The sequence below is a fragment of the Centropristis striata genome, chromosome 2, assembly GCF_030273125.1.
Source record: "Centropristis striata isolate RG_2023a ecotype Rhode Island chromosome 2, C.striata_1.0, whole genome shotgun sequence".
In the NCBI taxonomy this organism is placed as follows: Eukaryota; Metazoa; Chordata; class Actinopteri; order Perciformes; family Serranidae; genus Centropristis; species Centropristis striata.
In genome coordinates, this window is record NC_081518.1 from 37,904,093 (window position 1) to 37,926,703 (window position 22,611).

The 22,611-nt window shown below is 40.8% G+C and overlaps 2 protein-coding genes across 5 annotated transcripts in view; one reads left to right on the forward strand and one right to left on the reverse strand.

Moving 5' to 3' along the window:
* LOC131985481 (transcription initiation factor TFIID subunit 4-like) overlaps nucleotides 1–7,452 on the forward strand; it is a 102,017-nt gene extending 94,565 nt beyond the window's left edge. The window contains exon 14 of the mRNA XM_059350617.1: nucleotides 5,146–7,452. Within this exon, the coding sequence (XP_059206600.1) occupies nucleotides 5,146–5,319 (174 nt within the window). The 3' untranslated portion in view covers nucleotides 5,320–7,452. The remainder of the gene's footprint in view (nucleotides 1–5,145) is intronic.
* A 3,050-nt stretch (nucleotides 7,453–10,502) lies between these two features.
* The window catches only part of LOC131989911 (BTB/POZ domain-containing protein kctd15), a 30,930-nt gene continuing 18,821 nt past the window's right edge, over nucleotides 10,503–22,611 (reverse strand). For all 4 annotated transcript variants that reach the window (XM_059355289.1, XM_059355280.1, XM_059355301.1 and 1 more), the window contains one exon: nucleotides 10,503–12,723. In XM_059355289.1, the coding sequence (XP_059211272.1) occupies nucleotides 12,565–12,723 (159 nt within the window). In that variant the 3' untranslated portion in view covers nucleotides 10,503–12,564. The remainder of the gene's footprint in view (nucleotides 12,724–22,611) is intronic.

A 22,611-nucleotide genomic window follows, 5' to 3' on the forward strand; every position in this document is an offset into this window, starting at 1 on the left:
ATAATGAATCCTAATTATTGACATTTCAGTAGTTTAATTGACTAATTCTAATGCCAGAATGGGCGTTTGTGAAATATGTCACATATTTCTGTGTTTCCTTTAGTCTGTCATACTGCAGTCTATTACACTATATTATGAATAGTATGTTTGTCAGCTACACAAGCACACTCAGGCTCTGTCTTTGTGTGTGAACATGTGTGTGGGAAACCATGGACAGGTGAAACACTGTAAATTAATGTGTCTAGCCCATTGGCACGTTGTCATGTATGTCAACAGAATGTGGCTGAAGACCAGAGCCAGCAAACAGGCCTTAATATAAACAAGCTCCCTCCCCTCTCCTCTCCTCTCCTCTCCTCTCCTCTCCTCTCCTCTCCTCTCCTCTCCTCTCCTCTCCTCAGGTTCTATCTCCTGCACTCTCTCTTTCTGTTTTTCTCTCTGTCCCCCGCTCCAAACAAGTCAAATGTCTGAAGAGATGTATCGAAGTATCCCTGCGCGTTCTGTACGATGGATATGTCATATGACATAATGCCTCCAAGCGCCCATCACAGATAAAATGACAGATGCTGTTTTTTGCCTCATGGATCTTTCTTGGCCAAGCTGATTTTGAGACTTTCAGTTTTTCTCCCCCCCCCCCCCCCCTCTCTCTGTGCCTCTGCTCTCCTGTTTTTTCTCTTCTCCTCACTTTTTCTTTTCATCCACTGTGACCTTACAAAGCCTGCCATTTTGTTTTTCATTGAATTTCAGACACAATTACTGTGTAATTGCTGGCGACAGGGAAAGCGTGGTTGTTGATGTCTCGCTTTCCTTTTTAACTGACACTCAGCCATCTGCTTTGTTTAGCGTCGGTGTTTACCCCTCCCATCCCCGCTCCCTCCTCCACAACATGATTTCCTGCGTGTGCTGGCGAGAGGGATTGGTCTCCATAGATACTGACAACAACATACCCGTGTTTGGGTTGCTGGCATGTGGAGGGCATATAAAGACAGAGGGAAGAGGAGAAGCTGCTTTGAGTGAATTCCTGGACGAGCGCTGACCTTTCTGCCTGTATTTGGATCACTTAAGGCTGCCCTTGTCCCTGAAGGGAATGAGGCATTCTGGGATGTGTGGCACACTACCTGAGCAGCGATATCTGGCCATACTCACTGTTTTTCTCCTCCCCACCATCAACCACTGCGGCAACAGCACCATCCCAGCACCACCTGCCTGTGGCGACTACTGCCCATCCGTCCAGGTGGATGGATGGCTTTGATTGGTAAAATCTGTGGCCCTGTCGCTGGGCTTACTTGTGAGTGGCAGTAATTGGCATGGCAGTAGGCAGGCCCATCTTTCACATGTGGTCAGCCATGATTGACCTGATTAGGCTGGGGTCGCTCCCCAAAGTGAGGATCTGGTATGCCCGGGGGGGCGGGGAGCTGGCTTTACCAACTTGTGGTCCTCCCAGCGTGTCAGCATTACTGAACAGAGAACCAGTGCTGGACTGGAATAATGATTCAGGCCTGAAATCTAACACCAGCCCTGACACAACAGACCACATATACTGTTTCAAAAACAAATTCTGTTTATGCCGGTAACATATTCCTTTGTTTGAAACTACACATAAATGGTTTCAACAAAATCCAAGAAAAACTGAAATGGAAACATTTTGGAGTAATATAGCTCAGGAATTGGGTACAATTTTCTCACTGAAGGTAAACATGGGTAGATCTAGCTGGCTAACCTTAGTTTAGCTTGGGTTTCAGTTAGCTGCCCCTGCTTTGCATCACGCTTGGCTTATAAAACGCAATTGTGGTTAAACACCTTATCTTTGTACCAGTGGTCAACCGATACAGGTTTTTTTAAGGCCGATGCCGATTATTTTGACATCAGTCTTAACCAATCCCCGATACGTGCTGCTGATTTTTTTGGGCCGATTCTTAAAGCCGATATTGCCTTTTCTCCCTCCATTTACATGATAAAAATGACACAATGATAACAAATGTTACACAAGTCTCAATTTAAACAAAAAAGAGAAAAATATTAACAAAACTAAACTAAAAAAATTAACAGTTGGATATCAAACAATGTGGATGTTGTTATAAGCCTTGAGGTGGTGATGCCTATCAGCAGCAGCTCACCAGCGAATGGCAGATGTTGCACCGAGCCTTGCCTGCTGTTGGCTCAGTGAAATGGGCTAATTGATCGGCGAACACAGGCACGTATTGGCCGATGCCGATACAAGTAAAAAGCACAAATATCGGCCCAACCAATACCTCTACTTTGTACTATTACGTCAATTATTGTTAGCAGAAATCAGTTTGTCATAATACATGAGTTGGTGTAATGGATCATGTTAGCTTGTAAATTTGGCAAGATAGCCAAGTAAAACATTAATTTAGATAGTATTTTGCAATAATGTTAGTGAGCAAGCAAGCATAGGGGGAAAAAGGCCAAAAAAGTCAAGCAAAGCTATTCTTACATTTGGAAGAAAGCCAAAAGTAAGAGTTTTGATGCCCCAAACCAAACAAATATCCCTCCATGAAACAAATGCTCTGTTGATGTTAGCTGTAGTTTTCCCCTGACATTCTTTTAATGCTTACGTGGACTTTGTGTTGGACTCTGTGTTGGGCTCTGTGTTTTGGTGGGTGCAGGTTGTTTGGTGATGTTAGTGGACACTATTTCTCAGCTAACATTAGCTAGTATTGCAAACTGTTCGCACTGTAGGTGAGCTGAAGAGGCAAGACACTCAGGAGTGAACTTAAATGTCACATCCTTTGGATTTTCCTTGCAAAATCATCCCAAGTCTTTTAAAATATAAATCAGCCCACATGCCATTATAGGCAACTGATAAAGTTGGGGAAAGTCTCAGTTTTTAACTTATGTTGTGATCCATTCACCTATTGGCAATACAAAGCGATTAAGACATGCCAGTTGCATCACATAATACCTTTGCCAGATACTCTGGGCCAATCAGCTGGCCAGGCCACCGGGAATGCTCCTGGTGCTGCCAATAGCCAGTCTGGGCCTGCCAGAGATGGTAGATGCGGTTGAGGTAAATTAGCGGGAATAGTGGCCTGGCCACCCTCACTCATCATCCAGCGTCCAGGGGTCAGAGAGTGTACTGAGGGAAATCTGAGACAAAGCACCATCATACAGTGTACACAAAGACAAGCCTATGAGGGGGCGGGTGCTGGAGGGACTTTGGTTTTGTTCTTGTAAATCCATACCCATCATATGTTTGCAATTAAGGCCTGTCTGTACTGTGTGTTTACAGAGTGGTGCAATCAATGTAATTGTGAGAGGGTGTTCCTGACTGAAATGTCTGTCTTATTTCTCTCTGCCTGGACTCAAGTGGGCACTTGCTGGGTTTTTTTCCCACTGTTTCTCATTTCCAAATGTAAATGCATCCCTTGATTTGTATCAGCCTCTGTATACACTCCCTTTTTTATCGTTCTCATTTTTCCTGGATCAAATACAAACAACAAGGGCTCCATTTCAGAGTGGGACGTCAGCACAGATCTATGTCAGCAACATTGTTCATTTAGAGGGAAAATCTGTTCATATTCAGGATGATGTAAAGAGCCATAGAACACGCTTAAATTAAAATAATAGTTTCCCTTGCCCACAGAGCACGCCAATGTTTCTCCCATTCTTGTGTTCAGCGAGTTGAAGAAAAACTCTCAACACTATGCCGCACCTGAAGATCTGGACGTTATTAGTGCATCTGTTTGATCTCATTTATGCTCTGCAAGAGGGATTACTTTTCTTAATTGGAGGTGTATACTTGCTTTGAGGCCACAGCATTCCTTACTATTGATACTGTCAATGTGTTAACCATTCAGCAACAATTACTTAATTTATGTGAAATGGGAAACATATATTTGTTTACTTCTGAACAGGTTCTAGTTTCAACATGGAAACGATCTCTTAACTGTACCACAAAGATCTTTTTCTTACTAAAGGCAAAGTGAGGACAAATTGCCTGAAAGAGAAAGTGCGAACATATTTATAAAGAAGAAAATGAAGTGAATAAAACCTAAACAAACAAGCCGCCAATTGAAGTTATTAAAAAAGAGACAATAATTTTGTTCTCAGCTCACCTTAGAACTCAAATGCACTTCATGTTGGAGTGTACAGCATCAGTTGGGAGCTGAAGGCCACTATAGCTGCTGTTGAAGCTCAAAGCTGGGATATTTCCTCCTGTCCCCTGATTAGCTTTGTACGAGTTTAATGGTTCTGTGTCTGGAAAAATTTTGGAACTGGACAGGAACAAGACTATGATGTCCAGCGCCATGTTACAGGGTCTTTGAAGCCTCACATAATCAGACCGATCTCTGTTGTTCGAATTTATTTAAGTCAGTCACAATCGTCTTGGGCAGTGCTAAGCCCCGTTTGCAAAAGAGATAGCTTAGGGGAATAAAATAGCTTATAAGAAAGCCGACCAATGGCAGCCTTATAGCAACAGTCAATCTGGTGAGTCAGACGATAAATCTGATGACTTTAGACTTAATAGAATCAAACATGACTTGCAATTCGACTTAGACTTAAACACCAATGAAACCTTCTCCCTTAAAAAGTGATTTAAAAAAAAAAGTAAATTAATTTCCTGAATCAACAAATGTAAACGCTATTCTTTCTAGTAGTGACCTAACCCACTTCTTTGTCATGATTAGATCCAGTCACACTTGTTTTAACAAACTTGCTTTGGTGGTAAATGTTAAATCAAATTGAAAATTTAGCCTGATGGTGGTGCTAGATGCAAAGTTAAGGGATCTTCAAACTTATTAAAGTTCATCCTCTGGGGATCATGAATGTGTGCAAAATTCCATGGCAACCCATCCAATGTCCAGTAGTGTGGCTGAATACTGCTCCGACTATGCATGACTAGAAATGTTTTCATTTTTGTAATATTTGTTGAGAAAATCAATGATGCCCTTTTTTTTCAATTTTTTTTGTTGCAATAATTTTTTGCTGCTGTTTTTTTTTTTTGCATTTTACTTCCAAGAGATTTCTTGTCAGTGAACTAGTTTCAAGTCTTATTCCATGGACATTTTGTTTACAGTTCCAGTGCCCTTTCTGCGTGTTAGCCATGGACTTATGAAATGTAAACTGTTAAGGAACCAGTGTGATGTCACCAGTCTCACCTTGTGACCCCTTCCTTGTCTCCAGGTTTCAGGCAGCACGGCGGGCTCCCTGGCCAGCTCCTCCACCCCGTCCACCTCATCGCGGCAGTACACGCGGCAACGCATCACTCGCGTCAACCTCAGGGACTTAATTTTCTACATGGAGCAGGAGAGAGAGACCGCCCACTCCCTCCTCCTCTACCGTGCCCTGCTCAAGTAGCCTCTGCTCTGCTCAGCGCCCACCTCAACCTCCTCCTCCTTCTCCTTCCCAGCCACGTGCCTTCAGATCAGGTCTAATGTTTCAGCTCTGTGTCTCCATATGTACTGTAGTGCGTTTGATGTAGCTTTTAATAGGAAGAGAGAGAGAGAGAGAGAGAATAAGGAAAAAAAAACGTATAAAAATAAAACTGTCGTTCCGTGTCTTCTCCGTTTAGATTCACGGTTTGTAGTTAGTTCGTTGAGTTTAAAGGCCATAACAAATTCTTTGTGTTGAATTTGAATTTGTTCAAGGAACAAAGCAGTTTTCGTGTCACAGAACTTGACCCAGAACTCGTTCTGCGTATGTTGGGTAGCTATTTATTTCACGTTGTTGCAGTAGATTCAATGAACCACCTCAAAGTAAGGATTATTTTCGCAAAGAGAATTATGTTCACACCTCAATACAGCCTATAATATTCTCCACGAGCTATTTGTTGAACATAGTTCAATGAATGTAGTTTAGCTGAACTCAATAAATGAGAGACTTTACTGATTTCTATACGAAGACATCATTTTGAAATATTAGGATTCCAAATAACAGCATCACGTTCAGTTTCCTTACTGTATGTGTAAATAGTTCTTATTGAATTATTTTACAGCATGTATATTTTTACCACATGTAAGCTTTGTAAGAAAAGGAATAACCCATGTGTCAATGTTATGAAACCTGATGTTTCAAAGCCACATGCTTTGAATGAGTCAGAATTAGAAAGTTTATTACGCTACACCTGTAGAATATTTGTTCTAAGACGTGAGTCCCCATGACCTTTCTGCAAAGGTCACACAAACTGTTACACAAAAGTCATGGTCGCACTATAACGCTAGTTTCTAATTGGTCATCCTTGTCAGTATATTTTTTTTACCCACACATAATGTGAAAATTGTTTTAATGACTAGATGTTTGTAAGTTGTGTACTATGATGCTCACTTCTTCAAAAGCTTGAGAAAGTAAGTTATATTGTAGGTGGGGCGGTAACTGGGGAGACTGAAACCTCGGATCAAAACAGACATTCCTTCATCTTTTCCTCTCACTGTCCTATCTACAAATTAATTAATTTTGTTTGAAAAAAAAATCACATTTTCTCAATTCAATTTTGCTTTTGGGCCCCTTCAGCCCCCACCTACTTTGACTGAATGACAAAAGCACTTACGCCTATTTAAATTTTGATTCTAAAGTAAATAATAAAGCTGTAAAGTAATGTTTAACTGTAGAAGGAAGCAGTTGATTCCAGCATAAAGTGGATTTATTTTTTCCCCATTTTGTTTCTGTCTCTATATTACTGATCGAAGAGAGAAATGGGGCAAAATGCCTACTTTTTACATGTTGTATTGCATTGTCGCCTTTCTTTTCTTTATTTTTTTTTAATCCTCATTTTATTATGTGATATTGTCCACTGTATTTTTATGTTTTTAATTTTCTATTTAACTAAATATCTTGGCCTCTATGCAGCTTTTCTTGTCATATTGAAATTTATTTAAATATTGGTGACATTTGGAACAATAGTTGTGCATTGTACATTTTGACAGCACTTTTTTTTATATCTATTTTACCTGACAACTGAAAGCTGTCACTGTATTATAGCAAAGAAATGACTCTTTTAAGTAGTAAACAGTATTGCCAACTTCTGTCAAAAGACAGTTATTTTTAACAATTAATATATTTTCTTTTTTTTCTCTTTTGTTTTGGATTGGCTTTTATGCTTAACACATTTTCATAAATTTTATCTCCAAAAATACCATGTTTTAAAAACAAGCACAACAGTATCTATTATGGTGATTTCAAATGATTTTATTAGTGATTTCTATGGTTTCTGGTGGTTTCACAGGAGGACATTTCTACTACTATTACAGCTTTTTAGCCAAAATATTAGGACAATATTACTTATGTAAACAGACGGGGGAAACATTTCAATGTAAGGATGATTTGTAAATATTGTTTACAAAACTATGTGTTTATTAGAACCACGTTATTTTTGGTAAACTCTTGTACATATCTTGAAAATTTCCTGTTTGTGTGAAAAAAACAATACTTATGTATTTGTACCTATTTTGTAAAGGAATAAATAAGCTGTTTACTAAACTGAGCAGATGCTGACTGTGTCTATTCCTTCTTTTGTTTTACTCTAACAACATACACGTTGAAAAAATGTGTGTAGGGACTGTGGGAGTCTTAACAGGATTAAAGAAAATGTAAATGTTACTCAAAACTGACTTAATAACTAAGCAATACATTCCCACTGTTCATTCCTTAAACTTGAAAAGGAAAAATAAGCTGTTATGTTTTTGCAATACAGTTTTCCTAAAGTCAACTTCTAATTCAGCCTGCTTCATTTCCATTTCTAACACTGCACATGCTAAGTACAAACTGAGTCAAGCGCTGCTGCTCAACTATGAAAAGTCCCTCTAGGTTTCTGCTGCTAATTAAGCAGAAGCATTTTTGAAAAGACCAAACTGTTTAACTCAGTGCAAAATATTGGAGTTTGGGAGCATATTGGTTTTTTCAAGATCTCGGCCTATTGCTCAGTCCCTCTGGAGCTGTAGACTGCTGATCTGGATTCAGCCCTGAAGACCACCTCTCCACTTTGCAAAAATGAACCGTGAAGCCCACATATGACTGGGTACAGTAGGCTGAGGAGGAATCTATCAGGGTTCATCAGTTCAAATAGAGGATAAGATCAACTTACTGAACATAGCAGTAAGCCAACATATGAGTGATTACATGTTGGTTTCATCTGCAATAAATGTTTCTCTAGATCACAAATGACTAAAAGCATAGTTCCTTTTTTATGGGACAGTTCTCCCCAAAAATACATATTTATATATATTTACATTTTTAAATTCACAGTTTTTCCTCAAAGCTGTGGTGCTGTGTATTATTAATACAAAACTACCGTAGAGATGTCTGCCGTCTCTCCAATACAAGCGCCAAAAGATTAATTTGAAAACTCAACAGCACTGTGTGTGAGCCGTTTCATGTAGGAACTATTTTCTTTGTACTGAACGACACCCGCCAACCGTATCACTGCGCAGGAGGAAGCGTGCACCTACTTACGGACCAGAGTCGAGATTCCCGCTCAAGACGGCGCGAAATGTAAACACTAATGTCGTTTTCCTTAGCTGAGCTATAATGTTAGCTAGCAGTTTAGCTTCTTTATAGTTAAGAAAGTCCCAGAGACAAAATGTTTTGGGATTTTTGGCGCTTTGAGCACCACAAGTGAATTGTCATCTATATCCATTATAATAGTCAAGAGAAGGCTGACATGGCCGATACCTCCAACTCCAACACTACAGGTAAGAGAAAAAAATATATGTGTTGGTAATTTTGAAATGAACTGTCCCCCTAACGTAAGATTGATGGAGAACATGAGAGCAATGAGACACACATCAGATATACATCAGTACATCCTTTTATTATCGCAAATATGCAAGAAAAGTCAAATGGAGACACTGTAAATGAACACATGCCCTTTAATACCACAGTCTAATTGTTTTAAACACTTTAAATAATATACATTTGCACCTTATTATACCCTTTGAAATGTTTTAATCCATATGTACACAATGTAATGCTTTGAATTATTTTCATTATTTTTGTGAAGAGGACTAAGAGGTCTCTTAAAAACACGAGGGTCCTGTAAAACCCAGAGTCCTGATAATTCAATATACAATAACTGTACAACTGACCCGCCTCAGAGCTGGAGTGTGTGCCATGTGAACTGGCTGAAACACTGACCAGTACTTCATCTGAAAGGGCGACATGTGTGGACATGCCTGTGAAGTTTTCCAGTCCTGTCAAGTTTGTTTGTAGTTAATCTGCTGAGTCAAAAGGGGCCTCCTAGGTTTGGTTATTGCAGACAGAGACCCAAACCTGCAATTTTTGTCACTTTTTGTGATGTATTGAACACCCATTTCTGTGCTTATTCCTCTTAGCTCTTTAAAGCTGGTAAAAGCCCATTCTGTGATTTCCAAATGCCACATCAGTGAGAAAATATGCTTGCTTTCCTTCCTCCCTGAATATAATAATTTTTGCAGATGTGCCGGTTTAGTACAACACTGATTCTTGTTTTTTTTATTTTTTACCCCTGTTTCCTCAAGAACTAACCCAGATGAGTTTCCACACTTCATATGATCTGGATCAAAGATCTCTGGATCAGCAGCAGAGTCAAATCGCCTGGCTGTACAGTAAGTTCTGAGTGTGCTCAGATTTGACTCATCAGTTTGGTTTGTTGCAGTGTGGTCCAGCAAGCCACAGAGTAGGAGAGTGTTTTGAAAACCAGGGCATGGGGATGACACAGCAGCAGGGGGTGCAACCCGAGTTTCTACTGGCACCACTGAGCTGGGAGCCTTCGGGGAGGCGGAGGGGGGCGAGGAGTGCTGTGAAGAGCCCATCATGCCTCAGCACATGAAAGGCCTGGTTGACCATTCCCTTTGAGGCGACTGGATGCAAAGGCGCAGGCCACTGGCAGGTCAGAACAAAGATGGGCTTGATTGTGAGAGACCCCCAGGGAGGAGTGCGCTGGACTGGGAGCTACACTTACACCGAGCTCCTCTTTATCCACTCATTGGCCTTATTTAATCAGCGGCCATCCGGAGAGAGCAGATATTAGGACAACATGGTAGGAAGAACTACCACCCTTTTTTAATAAACAACTAGTTTATAAAAACAACCCCAGTTTAACTCAAACAAATGCCAGAGCTCACAAAGATCAAAATGGATTTCTTTTTTTTTATCATTGTCTTTCGGAATGGAAGAAACAGCATCTGTAAGTTACACACAAATACAAAGCATGAAAACTTGGCCTTTCTTGTTTCTGTCTTTGATCCAGAAATGTTGAGAATAAGACCAAAAGAATGAGAGCAGGATAGAGTAAATGCCGCCCACTCGCCTCTTTGTGAATAAGACACTGATGCTGGGAGTACAGTTCACTTTGGGTTCTGCCATACATACATGTGAAGAACCATCAAAATAATCTTGGCTTAGAAGTGACAATATTGAAACAAACAGAGACTTTGTCTCTCAAACTTCATCTGAAGGTACTGGGAGCTATTCTCAACAAAACTGTGAAGACTGGAGGCCCGGAGGAACAAATGTTGGTACTCTTCTTACAGTTTTTAATAATGCGTTGCGTCTTTTTCAGCTCTAAACTGTAAAAAGAGGTGATGCCTTGTACAATCATCAAAATAGGCACCTTGTCTTTTTGGTACCTACACTACTTGTTCTGCTGTAACTTTTGCTCGTTGGACCTTATCATGTGATTGAATGCCCGTTATTAGTGGTTATCAGCCCCATAGGCATAGAAGGTTAGAAGGGGCCTGCTCCATTGAAGTCATTGTCCCGGCATACATATGTTCAGTAATGTAAGGTATTTAGTCCAAATCAACCAATCTTTTTAATAAACCTAACCACGTAGTGTATTTCTCCCCTGAACCTAACCATGTGTTTTCTTTTTTGCTACACACTACATAATCACATAGTTTTGGCGCATAAGCCTAATGAAAGTTAAACCTTACAAAACTACTTACAAAACTTTAATGAGCTGAACAAGACCTTCTGGACATATAGTAGGTGTAGCAGGAACCCTCTGACCAATATGTATGCGGCTGATAACATGGAAATCCTTGGCGGAGGTCTGGGCTCTCCGAGTGCCCTTCTAGTTTGAAACGTTTTCGTATTCTGGTCTCTGGAGAAATTAAACAGCTTGACTTGGCACTGGTCACTGGGTTCAAACAAGTGTTTGGTTTGGAACAGGACAGGGCGGCTCTGTAGGAAATGTTTAAGTGCAAAGAAACATTAAGCATTTAGAGTACATCTCTTGCTGATCACAAGACATACTGGTAAACGTCCACGTTGGTCCTCAAGTCTTTAACATTCTAACTCAATAAAACTGCATTACACTTAGAGCTTGTGCAAGTTAAACCTGAATTTCAAATTCACTGACTTTCTTAAACTTCTGCTAAAAATGAGCAAAGGTTTTTGCCCATGAGAGAGAATCTGATCATAGAGACCCAAGATATGTTTTTAGAGCTAATAAGCAGAAATTCCAGAGCACTTTTTTATGTGTGCTACACATTTGACTATAAACAATTTTGAAAGATCCAGGTTCTCTTCTATCCCCGTTTGAACAATGGGACTTTTTCCGGCTCTGAATGCATTGCCAGCCAGATCGCTTTAGCCACATAGCCTGCAGACATCTGAGTTTCTGCAGCTACTGCCAAGAAACGCTCCCTCACAAGCTCTCAAAGCCTAATGAATACAACGTTCATACATCCTTCATATTGGAGAAAGGAAAAAAGAGACATTAAAAATAATCCTATTAATAATAATTGTTTACACCATGTCATGATAAGAACAGCAAAAGGAGCAAGAAGAACATACTTTAGAAACAACAATGAAAATTGTAATAAACAATCAGTTTGGCAAATGATGCTGTTTTCAGCGAGGCCACCGCCGTCAGTAGCAAGGCCTGTGGGGTGAGGTGGGATGGGTTTGGAAGGTCACAGGGTCTTGGGGAATTGGGGCCTTTTGGGGGGCTTGCGAGATGGGATTATGTCCTCTTCCTGTCGTCCTCAACAGCGTCCTGTCTGCCAAAGCTTTCTTGTCCCACAGCAAGCCAGATATGGGCCTCATACAGGAACAGAACAGAAGAAACACCACTGAAAAAGGGGTAGAAGGGTGGTGTGTGTGTCTGTGTGTGTGTGTGTGTGTGTGTGTCTGTGTGTGTGTCTGTGTGTGTGTGTGTGTGTGTGTGTGTGTGTGTGTGTGTGTGTGTGTGTGTGTGTGTGTGTTGGGAAGTGGAAAGCCTTGGGATTGAAGGAGGGGGCAGTTGTGTCATTCCAAAAGGGTCAGGACACCTTTTTAATAAGATAAGAACGGAAAAATCAACCAGTCATGGTGCTAAAATGGTTCAAGTGAGCTGCTGTCAAGTCCATTTGTCATTGTTTTTATCACAGTCCCCGATTCTTTGGGTGTTATTTAACATAATCAAAAACTTTTGCTGCTGATGCTTTTTTTCCTTTGTTTGGTACTACATTCCCCTTAGAGTTCTGCAGAGCTAGCGAGGTTAACAAGCCTCTGCTAATATTTAGGTATGTTGGGAGTGTCTGTGGTCCTGTTAGGGCAGGAGGGGGGCAGGGGGAGGCAGGGTGGGGTGGTGTGAGAAGATGGAAGGAGTATCGGTAGGGTTGGCAGTCCCTCTCCCAGAATGCTCTAGTCCAGGGGTTCCTGTTTTATCCTGATGGGCGTGTTGAGGGAGAGACTCCGCCGGTCCTCACGACACAACACATACTCGCTGAACTGGGATGAGTCCACACCACCTCCGCAAGACGCTGCCACGCTGAAACCTTTCTGGAAAAGACGCTCCAGAACCTGAAAACAGACACAAAGAAAGGAGGAGAACAAAAGATATAAATTAATTACAGAATTGCAATGTCTATATAGGCTTCATATTTTCTTAACCTTCCTTTTAACATTTTTACAAGAAGTTCTAAAACTGGTCATGAATTGTAATTTAGCTAAGAAGGTGGTACACAGAATTGAGTAATAATTATACTTTACGCTTTATTAAAAAATCAACCAGAAGCAGGACCAGAAAACAATACGAAGCCAATGAAAAGTTTTCTTTCTTGCTGAAAGTTAGATCAAAACATTGATACCACTATCTTGTTTGTAAAAATGATTTACAAATTGCTTAAATATGAAGCTACGGCTAGCATACAGCTACCTTAGCTACGCACCAAGACACTGGAAACAGAGAAACATCTACCTTGGCTAGTAATATGGTTATTTCTTGTTTTTACACAGTTCAAATAAAAGAAACAAGACACAATGTTAATTTGGTGCCAGATGGAATTTGCTATTTTTGGATCAAGCCAGGCCTAGCTGTTTTCAGTCTTGGCGCTAAGCTATGTTAGTCTGCTGGTGGCTAAAGATAAAGCCACATTCACCAGCTGATTAGCTTGATTTAGCCTAGTGACTAGAAGAAGGCACAAACAGCTAGCTCGGCTCTCTAAAAAAATTCAAGATAAGCTAACTTCCAGCTGGTCATAGCCCAAAATGTCAATCTTTTTCTTTAAATATAAGCACATTTTAGTGTGATAAATAAGCTACTTTGCTGCTTGAAATGTGTGATTTTAAAAGTTTACAGATATCTCATCACCAAATCCTCAGCACCAGATACAAGTAAGTCTTGGATAGGTATTACTTCTTGATATCCAACCATCTTCACATCAACCTCAAATCTCCATCAGCCACAACATGTGTCATTAACCTCACCCTCCTCCAATCAAACGTAGTGATGGAATAAAACCAGAGGGCACTTCGACATCACACCACCTCTGCAATATTCATGCTGCTTGTGCTGGATTGGCTACTGAACCGAGGGCATGAGCTCAAAGGGATGAGGATAGCGGAGTGTGAGTGAGGTGTGTTAAGGGGCTGAGTGGAGCTCGGCGCGGTGATTACTGGAGCTCCTAATTTGAGTAATGAGGCCGGGGTGAGAGGAGAAGTGAGGTCCGTGAGCGAAGGAGAGAGCGACGTGTGGGGAATGAGGATAGAGAGTTATGGGTGATCCGTGTGAGGACACAGTGTTGGAGCCGCAGGGAGAGAACAGGAGACAGGGATGCATGTTAGCCCTCGAGTCCGGGCATCGATACACACACTAGTCCAAATGCAGATACGCTCAGACGCAAACACGTGAACTCCAAGATCCCTTTTCTCTCCTCATCTGCTGTAATCCTTGTGGGATGTTGTTTTTTTTTTTTTTTTGAGGGGGTATATCTAAATCCCAGTACGAGGAGTGCTGTGTATTTACTTATTCCCCCGTCCTTTTTAATGGAGTGTGCAGCGCATGGAAATGAAAGGTCTCGCCAGGGGCTAACCCCTCCTGCCAGATACAGAGCTAGAGAAGTTCACACAAAATAGATCAGTTTCTTCAGATGCCCACACACGCACACACACACACACACACACACACACACACTGACACATCACATACTGTAGGCCTACACTCATGGCGCAGAATGACCTCTCTAATTACAGGAGCGAGTGCCCCATCGGAGGGCTAAACTGGGGCATTTAGGCCTCCAGGTTGAAGGGCTGCAGCCTCCCCTGACTGGGGATTAACACACCAGAGAATAGCAGATAAATCACACGCACACAGAGATGATATGTGAGCAACAACACAAATTTACGAATGCAAATTAAAAAACACACATTCACACACAAACTTGTTGAACAGATCTTAAATCCCCCACCCCATTTCCAGACTAAACTGAAATGTGGGCCGACATACTGCTTGTATGCAGAAAGGACCACTTGGAAAAGTTACCCCCCCCCCCTTTATTTTTTTGTCCTCTGGCCATACGACGACGACAAACTCTGTAATTTGTGAGACAGAAGGGGCGGCAGACAGCTGATGGTGAGGATGGCTAATTAAGAGACCTGCCCAAGCATCAAACACTCCCAAATCCATGACAGACGACGGAGGAGCCTAACGATTATGGAAATGATATTACATAGCCTTCTTTGATCATTGCATCACATTGCATTTTCCCCCATCATCTCTTAACGCATGTGGGACTGTCATGTTCGGCAATGAATTTGGTCACAGAGGAAAATGGCCTGATCAATAAAGATAGTCTGAAAACACTTTTATCATTAATGCATGGCAACACAAAAGACTTAAGGATATTATTATAGATAGTTGTAACTGATTCAATGATACTGTAATGACTATAAGAAGACAATTTTAAAAAAAACTTCATATTCAGTTTGACACAGTGAATTAGTGCCATTGGGGAATAAACAATACACTGAATAATTAAGATGTATCCAAGCAAAAGGTTTCAATGTCCACAGGACAATGTCCTGAAATCAATCCCAGCTGACAACAGAAAGTAAAGCACCCTCTTAAAAAGCTAAAACATGTCCTGGTGGCTCAGTTCAGCACAACATACTTGTGACTGCAGGCTTTCAAATCCCAGCTTATGTTGAACTTATGCAGATTTCTCTGCTTACTTTCCTGCCTTGCTTGAGCGAAACCATGGCAAAATTTTCTAACACACAGCTGCATGCGAGCAATCTGATTGGTCGAAGTTTCATTCCAAACATCATGATTTCACTGAAATGGAATTATAGCTAATTATTCCTTTTCATGTGCACTACTTTGAACTTAGGAGAAGCAACGTGATCTCTATGGAAAGGGGTATAAATGGGCGCCACTTTGAAGGAAATTTTGTCCGTTAAGTTTTTAAGCTTTTCGGATGTCATTTAAGTCCCCACTCTCATTCCCACACATACCGACCAGGGTTTCTAGTGCAAGTCCATGTGTCCTGGAAGATTTCAATTTCCCGAACAAATGGGTAAAATTCCAGTCAGATATTATCTGTGGTTATATTGAGCTTAAAAACAATTATGAGCAAGCTTTTAAAACAAATGGCATCATCAAGGCATGTACATTTATATTTTTTTATTTAAAATAAAGCTACTTTTGTGTTTTATATTGAAATAAAACAAATGAAATAAATCCTGTCTATAGACTCACACGCATAATAATGCTATTTTAAAAATAAATAGTTCCACAAGCCCACTCCACTGCCTCCACTGGGGCAACACATAAACTAAAATAATTTCTTTCAGCTTTAAGCCAACATATAAAATGGAATAAAATAATTTGTATACAAACAAACAAAAAAGCGATACATATGGCGTTCTGTATCCGGCTCTTAACATTTTAATTAAGGCATGCTGCTGCTTACTTTAAATCAAATAATTTCTATTGGCTAATGGCTATAGGCCTTTTCTCAGATAAGATAAAATAGAATAAAAACTTTGAAAATAAACTAAAAAATAAGCATAACCATACCCTCATATCCTTTTATTTCCTATGTGAACTGTTTTAAACACTTTGCTAACGGTGTGAAGCAAAAGTTATTGGTTAGAGTTAGGAAAAGACCATGGTTTGGGTTACAAAAAAAAGACATTCGTACGATAGTCATCATATGCAAGTCATTGTTGACTTTTGTTTTGACCAATTCATCCACCCCGTCCTCCTCTCTTTGCAGACTTTCTCACTCTTGATACTAGCTACCAGACCTGCATTTGCTCCGAGCATCTAATACTGCCACAAAGTGTCACATGAAAAGCAAAAAATGTGTGATAACGACAAGCAAATTGTTATTCATACCCCCTTTGGTGATGCCAGGCTGAGAGGCTGAGAAGTATTGTTGTGAACATGCTTAAAGTATGTCACTACCTTATTGTTTTTAAAACAAGAAATCAGAATGCAGAGGATATGGCAGTAGCTCACCAAAGTTTGCTAGTTCTACCCTCAACTTAAGCACTCTTCTTCTCTTCCTGTCCTGTGTGATCGAAGCTGAATACAAGTGTCTATCTTCATCCCCAGTGATCCTTAAACATTTGAAACATAATAAACCATTCTCTATGTTAAAGGGTTGACTTGGCTGCACAGGGATCTGCCCCCAAAACACACATGCACTGTGTAACCATCTCACTGAGCTGCCACACATTCTTGGGTCGCAATGGGGATGAGGAGCGGATATATTAGCCTCGCTCCTCTAACCTCCCAGCACCGTATATTTTCAACACATCGAAGATGGCGGGGTAGGAATCAAAGTCGATGAGTCTTGGGGCTGGAATCCGGAGCACAATGTAATATTGATTGCCACCGGAGTGCACACATACTCGCAACACATCTCAGGAGGCGCTGGAAGACACTTGCTCCTCATGGCACAGGCTTCAGAGTTGATTGACACGTATGACACAGTGTAGCATGTGATGGGCGCTGCACTCAGGGGGTCGCTTTTGTTTAACTATGCACAGTCTTTAATATGTGACAAGGAGCGCTAACCGCATCGTATCCTCCGCTTATCATGAGCATCTGGCATAAAACAGCCGAGAAGCTCCAACTCTTTTTAATTCTCCGAGCCATCTGCCAGCTTTTTTAAGAAATCACAAGCGACAAAAACACTTTGACAGTGTAATATATTCTTATAGCATTTGCGGCACATTTATCAAGTAGCTGTGTTTGTTGGGCTGACAAGGCTGAGCTCACCATTACAAATGGACACTTTGATTTAAAGTGTCTTTAAGTGGTATGAATCCACACAGTAAATTAGTTCAGGTGACCCTTGTGGCAATGCAACCCCTCACCCTGGCAGTGTAAATACCCACTGAGCTAGACTGTGAGCAGAGGTATTCAGGGTTAGGTCAGTCCTCAGAGGGACTGCAAGTACACTTCAGAACAAAGTGAGCAGACTTGAGCATCTCACACTACCTGACTCATTCGGTAACCTTTTCTTATTAGTCTTTGGTCTGTGCTTTCCAGCTTTGTGTTGCTAAGACTACAGTTACCAGTGGAGGAACATAAAAGTACATATACTCAAGAACCATACCTACAATTTTGGGGGCCTTTTACTTAACCTGAGTGTTTCCATTCTGTGCTACTTTATATTTCTACTCCACTACAGTCTGTAGGTAAATGTATTTTTCAATGCACTATATATATTTGATGACATTAGCCACTTTGAAGAGTCAGATTAATAATGCAAAATATAAATAAACTAACATATTATTATATCACAATATATAAAGTGATTAAAATGGTCTCCCACTTTACCAGCTGCAACATTAAGTAGATGAACACATTAATGCTTTAGCAATTATAATCCAATATAAATTCTCTATAAATAGATATAAATTATTCTGAAATATTGCATAATTAATACTTTTACTATATTTTGAGGCTAATACTTTTGTACTTGCTGCTTTTACTTAACCTGTTCGGAAACCCTGTCCATTCCAATGGACATCATTTTTCTAGGATGTCTAGATCTATGATTACTGTCATCTGACTCAACCCCACATGCCCAAACCTTTTTGATTGAATGTCTATAAGCCGTCGAGCCACACGCCCTTTCAGCACACATCGCCCACCATGAGACACATTTATATGTGAATAATATTGTTGAACGACATAGTGTGTTTTAAAGCATAATTGTATCCATTGATATTAGTTGAAACAGAATAAACTCATGTTTTTGTTAAAAAAAAAAGGATCTCTTAGAACTGTGCCGTCATTTTTACTATTAGACTATTGCATAATTTTTTTCATTGCTACTGATTTTAATGCATTTAGACTAGAAATCCACCATTGTAATATTTTTTGTATTTAGAACATAACCAGTACTTCTTCCACCACTGATAACACTTGGAGGACATTCTGATTATGAATTTATACCTTTATATGTTTGTTGATAATACATTTTTACTTTAATCTGAATACTGCTTCCACCACGTATAGTTATATTTTATGTTACATTTCTACAAAAGTATAACTGATGAAGGCATTTTAAGGCACTCTTTCAGTGTATTTATTATAATGTGGATAGAGGCACAGACATTTTAAATCCAATCTTATATAAAGTTTATTTGTCCTGATTACACTATGTAATAACTTGGGAATCATCTGATTAACTCTCTTCCTTTTTCCTCTAGCTGTCTCATATCTCTAGCTAGCTGTTGCCAGAGTCACTCTTAGAAAGCTCAACTTTCCACTACCTAACCATGCTGCGTCCAACAAAAACATTAAAAAAAAAAAAAAAATTCTGGCACTGCCTGCTGAAGCTGTCAGCAGGCAGCATCGTCCAGTCTTTCCTCTTACTGTACTGCAGGTTAATCTGCTGCCTGTTGGGTCTGACTGCCGAGCTGCTGTGCTCTACCCACTGAGCCACGCAGGCAGAACAGAGACCCCTCACCACAGCGCTGTTAAAGTCTTGTTCTGCCACTCGGGCCACTGAGGAGCACAGCTGAGGTGTTTGTGTGGTCTTGTCTGCTCTGATGAGCTGTGCTCTCTCTTTCCAGCCAGCGCAGGATTGATGGAGTGGCAGTGTGACATGTAAGAGAGTGTTGCGACGTGTTGCGTTCCTCGCCTGGGCAGCGAGGGGGACAGGGGGCCCTGCTCTACGACTGCCTCTGCTGTCACATTGATGAAGGACGGATTGGCTCTGCTCTGATCTGAGTGCTTCATCATGGTGATGTATGGAGCAGCAGGCCCGGCTCCAGCTCTGGGACGCGTGTGTGTACACCTCTGTGGCTCTTTGGCTAAATGTTTTCCCTCCGTTAAGTGCCTGCCTTGCTGCTCTCTGTTTCTCTCTGCTGGATCTACATCACAGCGCAGGTGGTTTGCATTATTCCCTAAATTCCAGTCATGACTTCATGGAGAATAACTCGCCAAGGTGGAGTTGTTTATTCTCACTCTCTCACATTTGAATACACAAGACGAAGGACTAGAAGAGGGAGCTAAATTTACAGTATGCATTGTAATACTGTAAAGACATTCCTTCCAAGATATTCTCTCTGTAGTCTGATACAAACAGTTAGTACTGTTATATTTCTAACTGTAAATAGATGATTTAACAGAAATGGATACTTTTGAAAAGAAGAGAGTCCTTGAAAGGTTTGAATATCACTAAGTAACTGAATGATATGTTTCAGTCTAACCAAATTTACTGACCCTCGGGGTATTACTTTATCTTTAAGTAAATAAAAACTTAAATAAAAGAGCACAAAAATGGAAAAGTTGCTGTGCTTAGTGTACAGTAAAGTATATAGAAATGTCATGTTATCTCATTGTGACTAAAGTATCACAAGGTCTAGCAGTTTCCAGCCCTGGGCAAGACTGCAGCCGTACCTTCACTTCAATAAAATCATTTGAGACTAAAATGAATTCTCTATGCCAGTGAGTGCATTTGTCACATATCCATCTCTTTCCTGTCGAGACCTTCAAAAACCAGTCCGGTCATAAACACCCCCTCCTCCACCTCCACCTCCTCTTTCTCTCCTCAGCCTTCCTCTGTGGGAAGGGTGTGGTCGTGTGTGTTCCCCTGGGTTGGGGTCCAGGACTGAAATCAGATCATAGGCTCATTGTCTGGCGGGTAAGACGAGGGATTATTTTCCTAACCTTCTCATACCTTCACGCAACAATGAGAGAGGACAGAATGAGTAAGTTGTTTAGAAAAATCTCCCCTTACACCGAAAAACACCTCCATCTGCTCCGTGTGTCCTCATCTACATCGACTCAATGAGCCGGGCCCCTCTACTGTGCTTGCATATGTGTGTGTGTTGTTATTTTTTTCTAACTGATTTCTGTATCTGTGTGTCTTAAAGGGGCCAGCAAGAGACAAAAAAGAGCCACCACTAACACCACCTTAACTGAGGGGTGGGGGCATCGCTTACAGGAAACCTTGAAGATCCAGCTCCTCTTTCTGGTCGCAGTTTGTCTCAAAAGAGGATTTCAGCTCACCTCTCCTGCAGCCCAATAAAAACCTAAACAATAAAAACTCCTTTCAGACCATGTTAGGCTGATGCGCTCACATCCCATAACCAGTCTCACTGGTAAACAGAGTGGGAAAATGTTGTGTTAGTTGATGCGGCCAATTAATTATATTGCAAGTCATTTAAAAATCTATAAAAGAAGTATAAACCGGTTTAGGCTGTTTGAGAAATTGTAAGTATGGTATTAAAAAATGCAATACGTGTATTTCAATCGCCTTGAGCGGTGTTATATTGGAGTCTTTTTAAAAAAGGAGCTGTGTCTTAAAAAGGAGTAAAGCGTAAATTATGCATATCATTTCCCCCCCTTTCCATTCCTCTTCTTCATTTTTTCGCAGGAAAACATGGCCGCAGTCCACGCGTGCTTTGTCCCGGTTGCTCGGCTCTCCTCCCTGGAGGTGGTCTCTCACTCTGGCAGGAGGGAGGTGGAGGTGTCAGAGCGCGCTAGCCTGCCTGGGAGAGGCTCCCTCTGGGTGCTGGAGGGGGGAAGGCTCCTCTATGTGTTGGCCTGTTCATGGCTGTGGGCACTGAAGTGTGTTATATCGAGCCTGTGGTGTGAGGCTGTTATGTTTCCCCCTCGTTCTCCCTCTCACAGACCTCTCTGGGTAACACAACTGTAAAACTAGTTTTCTGAAGTTGTTTTTAACGTCTTACTGCTTTACTACACACTGTGGTCAGCTTTAAACAAGGAGATCTCAGTCAGACTGCCTGTTTGTTTGTTTGAAAATGGTAGAACATACTGTAAATCAATGAGCAGCCACATACTACGAAGCACAATCAGGGCTCTGATTTCACATCATGCTACAGCCACAAGAGCCACTCGGAAGCTCTGTAAGTCCATCTTTAGACAAAATGAAAAACACTGCACACCTGCCATTACCTCTGGTAATCTCTCGACAAACTGACTGTAGCTCCATCAGAGTAGCTATTATCTCAGTTAGTGACAACGAGCTATTATCTCCACTGTGGCAAAACGCAGTACAAAGGCACACAAATCATTCCAACTGCCCTTAAGCAAAGTTTTTAAGGTGGACTTCTAGCTATTAGACGATGAAGAAAACTAGCATATATACCAGCATTTATACTGGATGGTGACCTGAGAATAATATCTGCAAACTGACAGAATATCTGGACTGATAGAGTGAACAAGTCTGCTCTCCCTCTGTAGACACCATGTAACACCAGTGGAGCTGTTCAGTGGCCAACAAAGCTCTTGTTGTACAGTACAAATGCCAACCAGGTGTTTAAGTGTGTATGAAAGTGTTGAAGGGTGCTGGTGAAAAGTGGTTTGCTTGCTCAGCAAAATCTTTTACTGGATAAATAAAGGTTAAAAAACACAGAGTCACCACTGTGGCAACATGCAGAGTGTACACACAGCCACAAATCATGTTGACTGACTTGTAGCAAAGTTTCTCTGTGGAATCTGTGTCCTATGGCTAACCTCAAAGACCTGACTGATGCCATAAAACAGCCACAGTGCCAAAGCATAAGCTTAAACAAATACACAAAAATACCAGGATTTCACTGCATAACAAGCATAAGCATAATTAGACGTGCATTTAAAGAATTATCTTCATTTCCTGATGGAGAACAGATTTTACTCTTAGAAAAATAAAGCCTGATGCTATATTAGGAAACACTTTGACTATAAAGCGTTTCAGCACTATTACATTACATAATGTGCTTTGACATCTATTTGAACACTTTATGAATCTGTTGGGAATGAGTTACATAAAGTTACTGCAGGAATTATTCGGCCCTGCGTAATACACATTGTATTCACCAAATGCCTGCAGTGGCCACCGAGATAAGATTTTCATAGTTTTAGGTAGATAGTTTGTACCATCAACAGGTATCTGCCTCTCCCTGTTCCTCATTCTGACTCTGTTAGTATGAAACTGATTT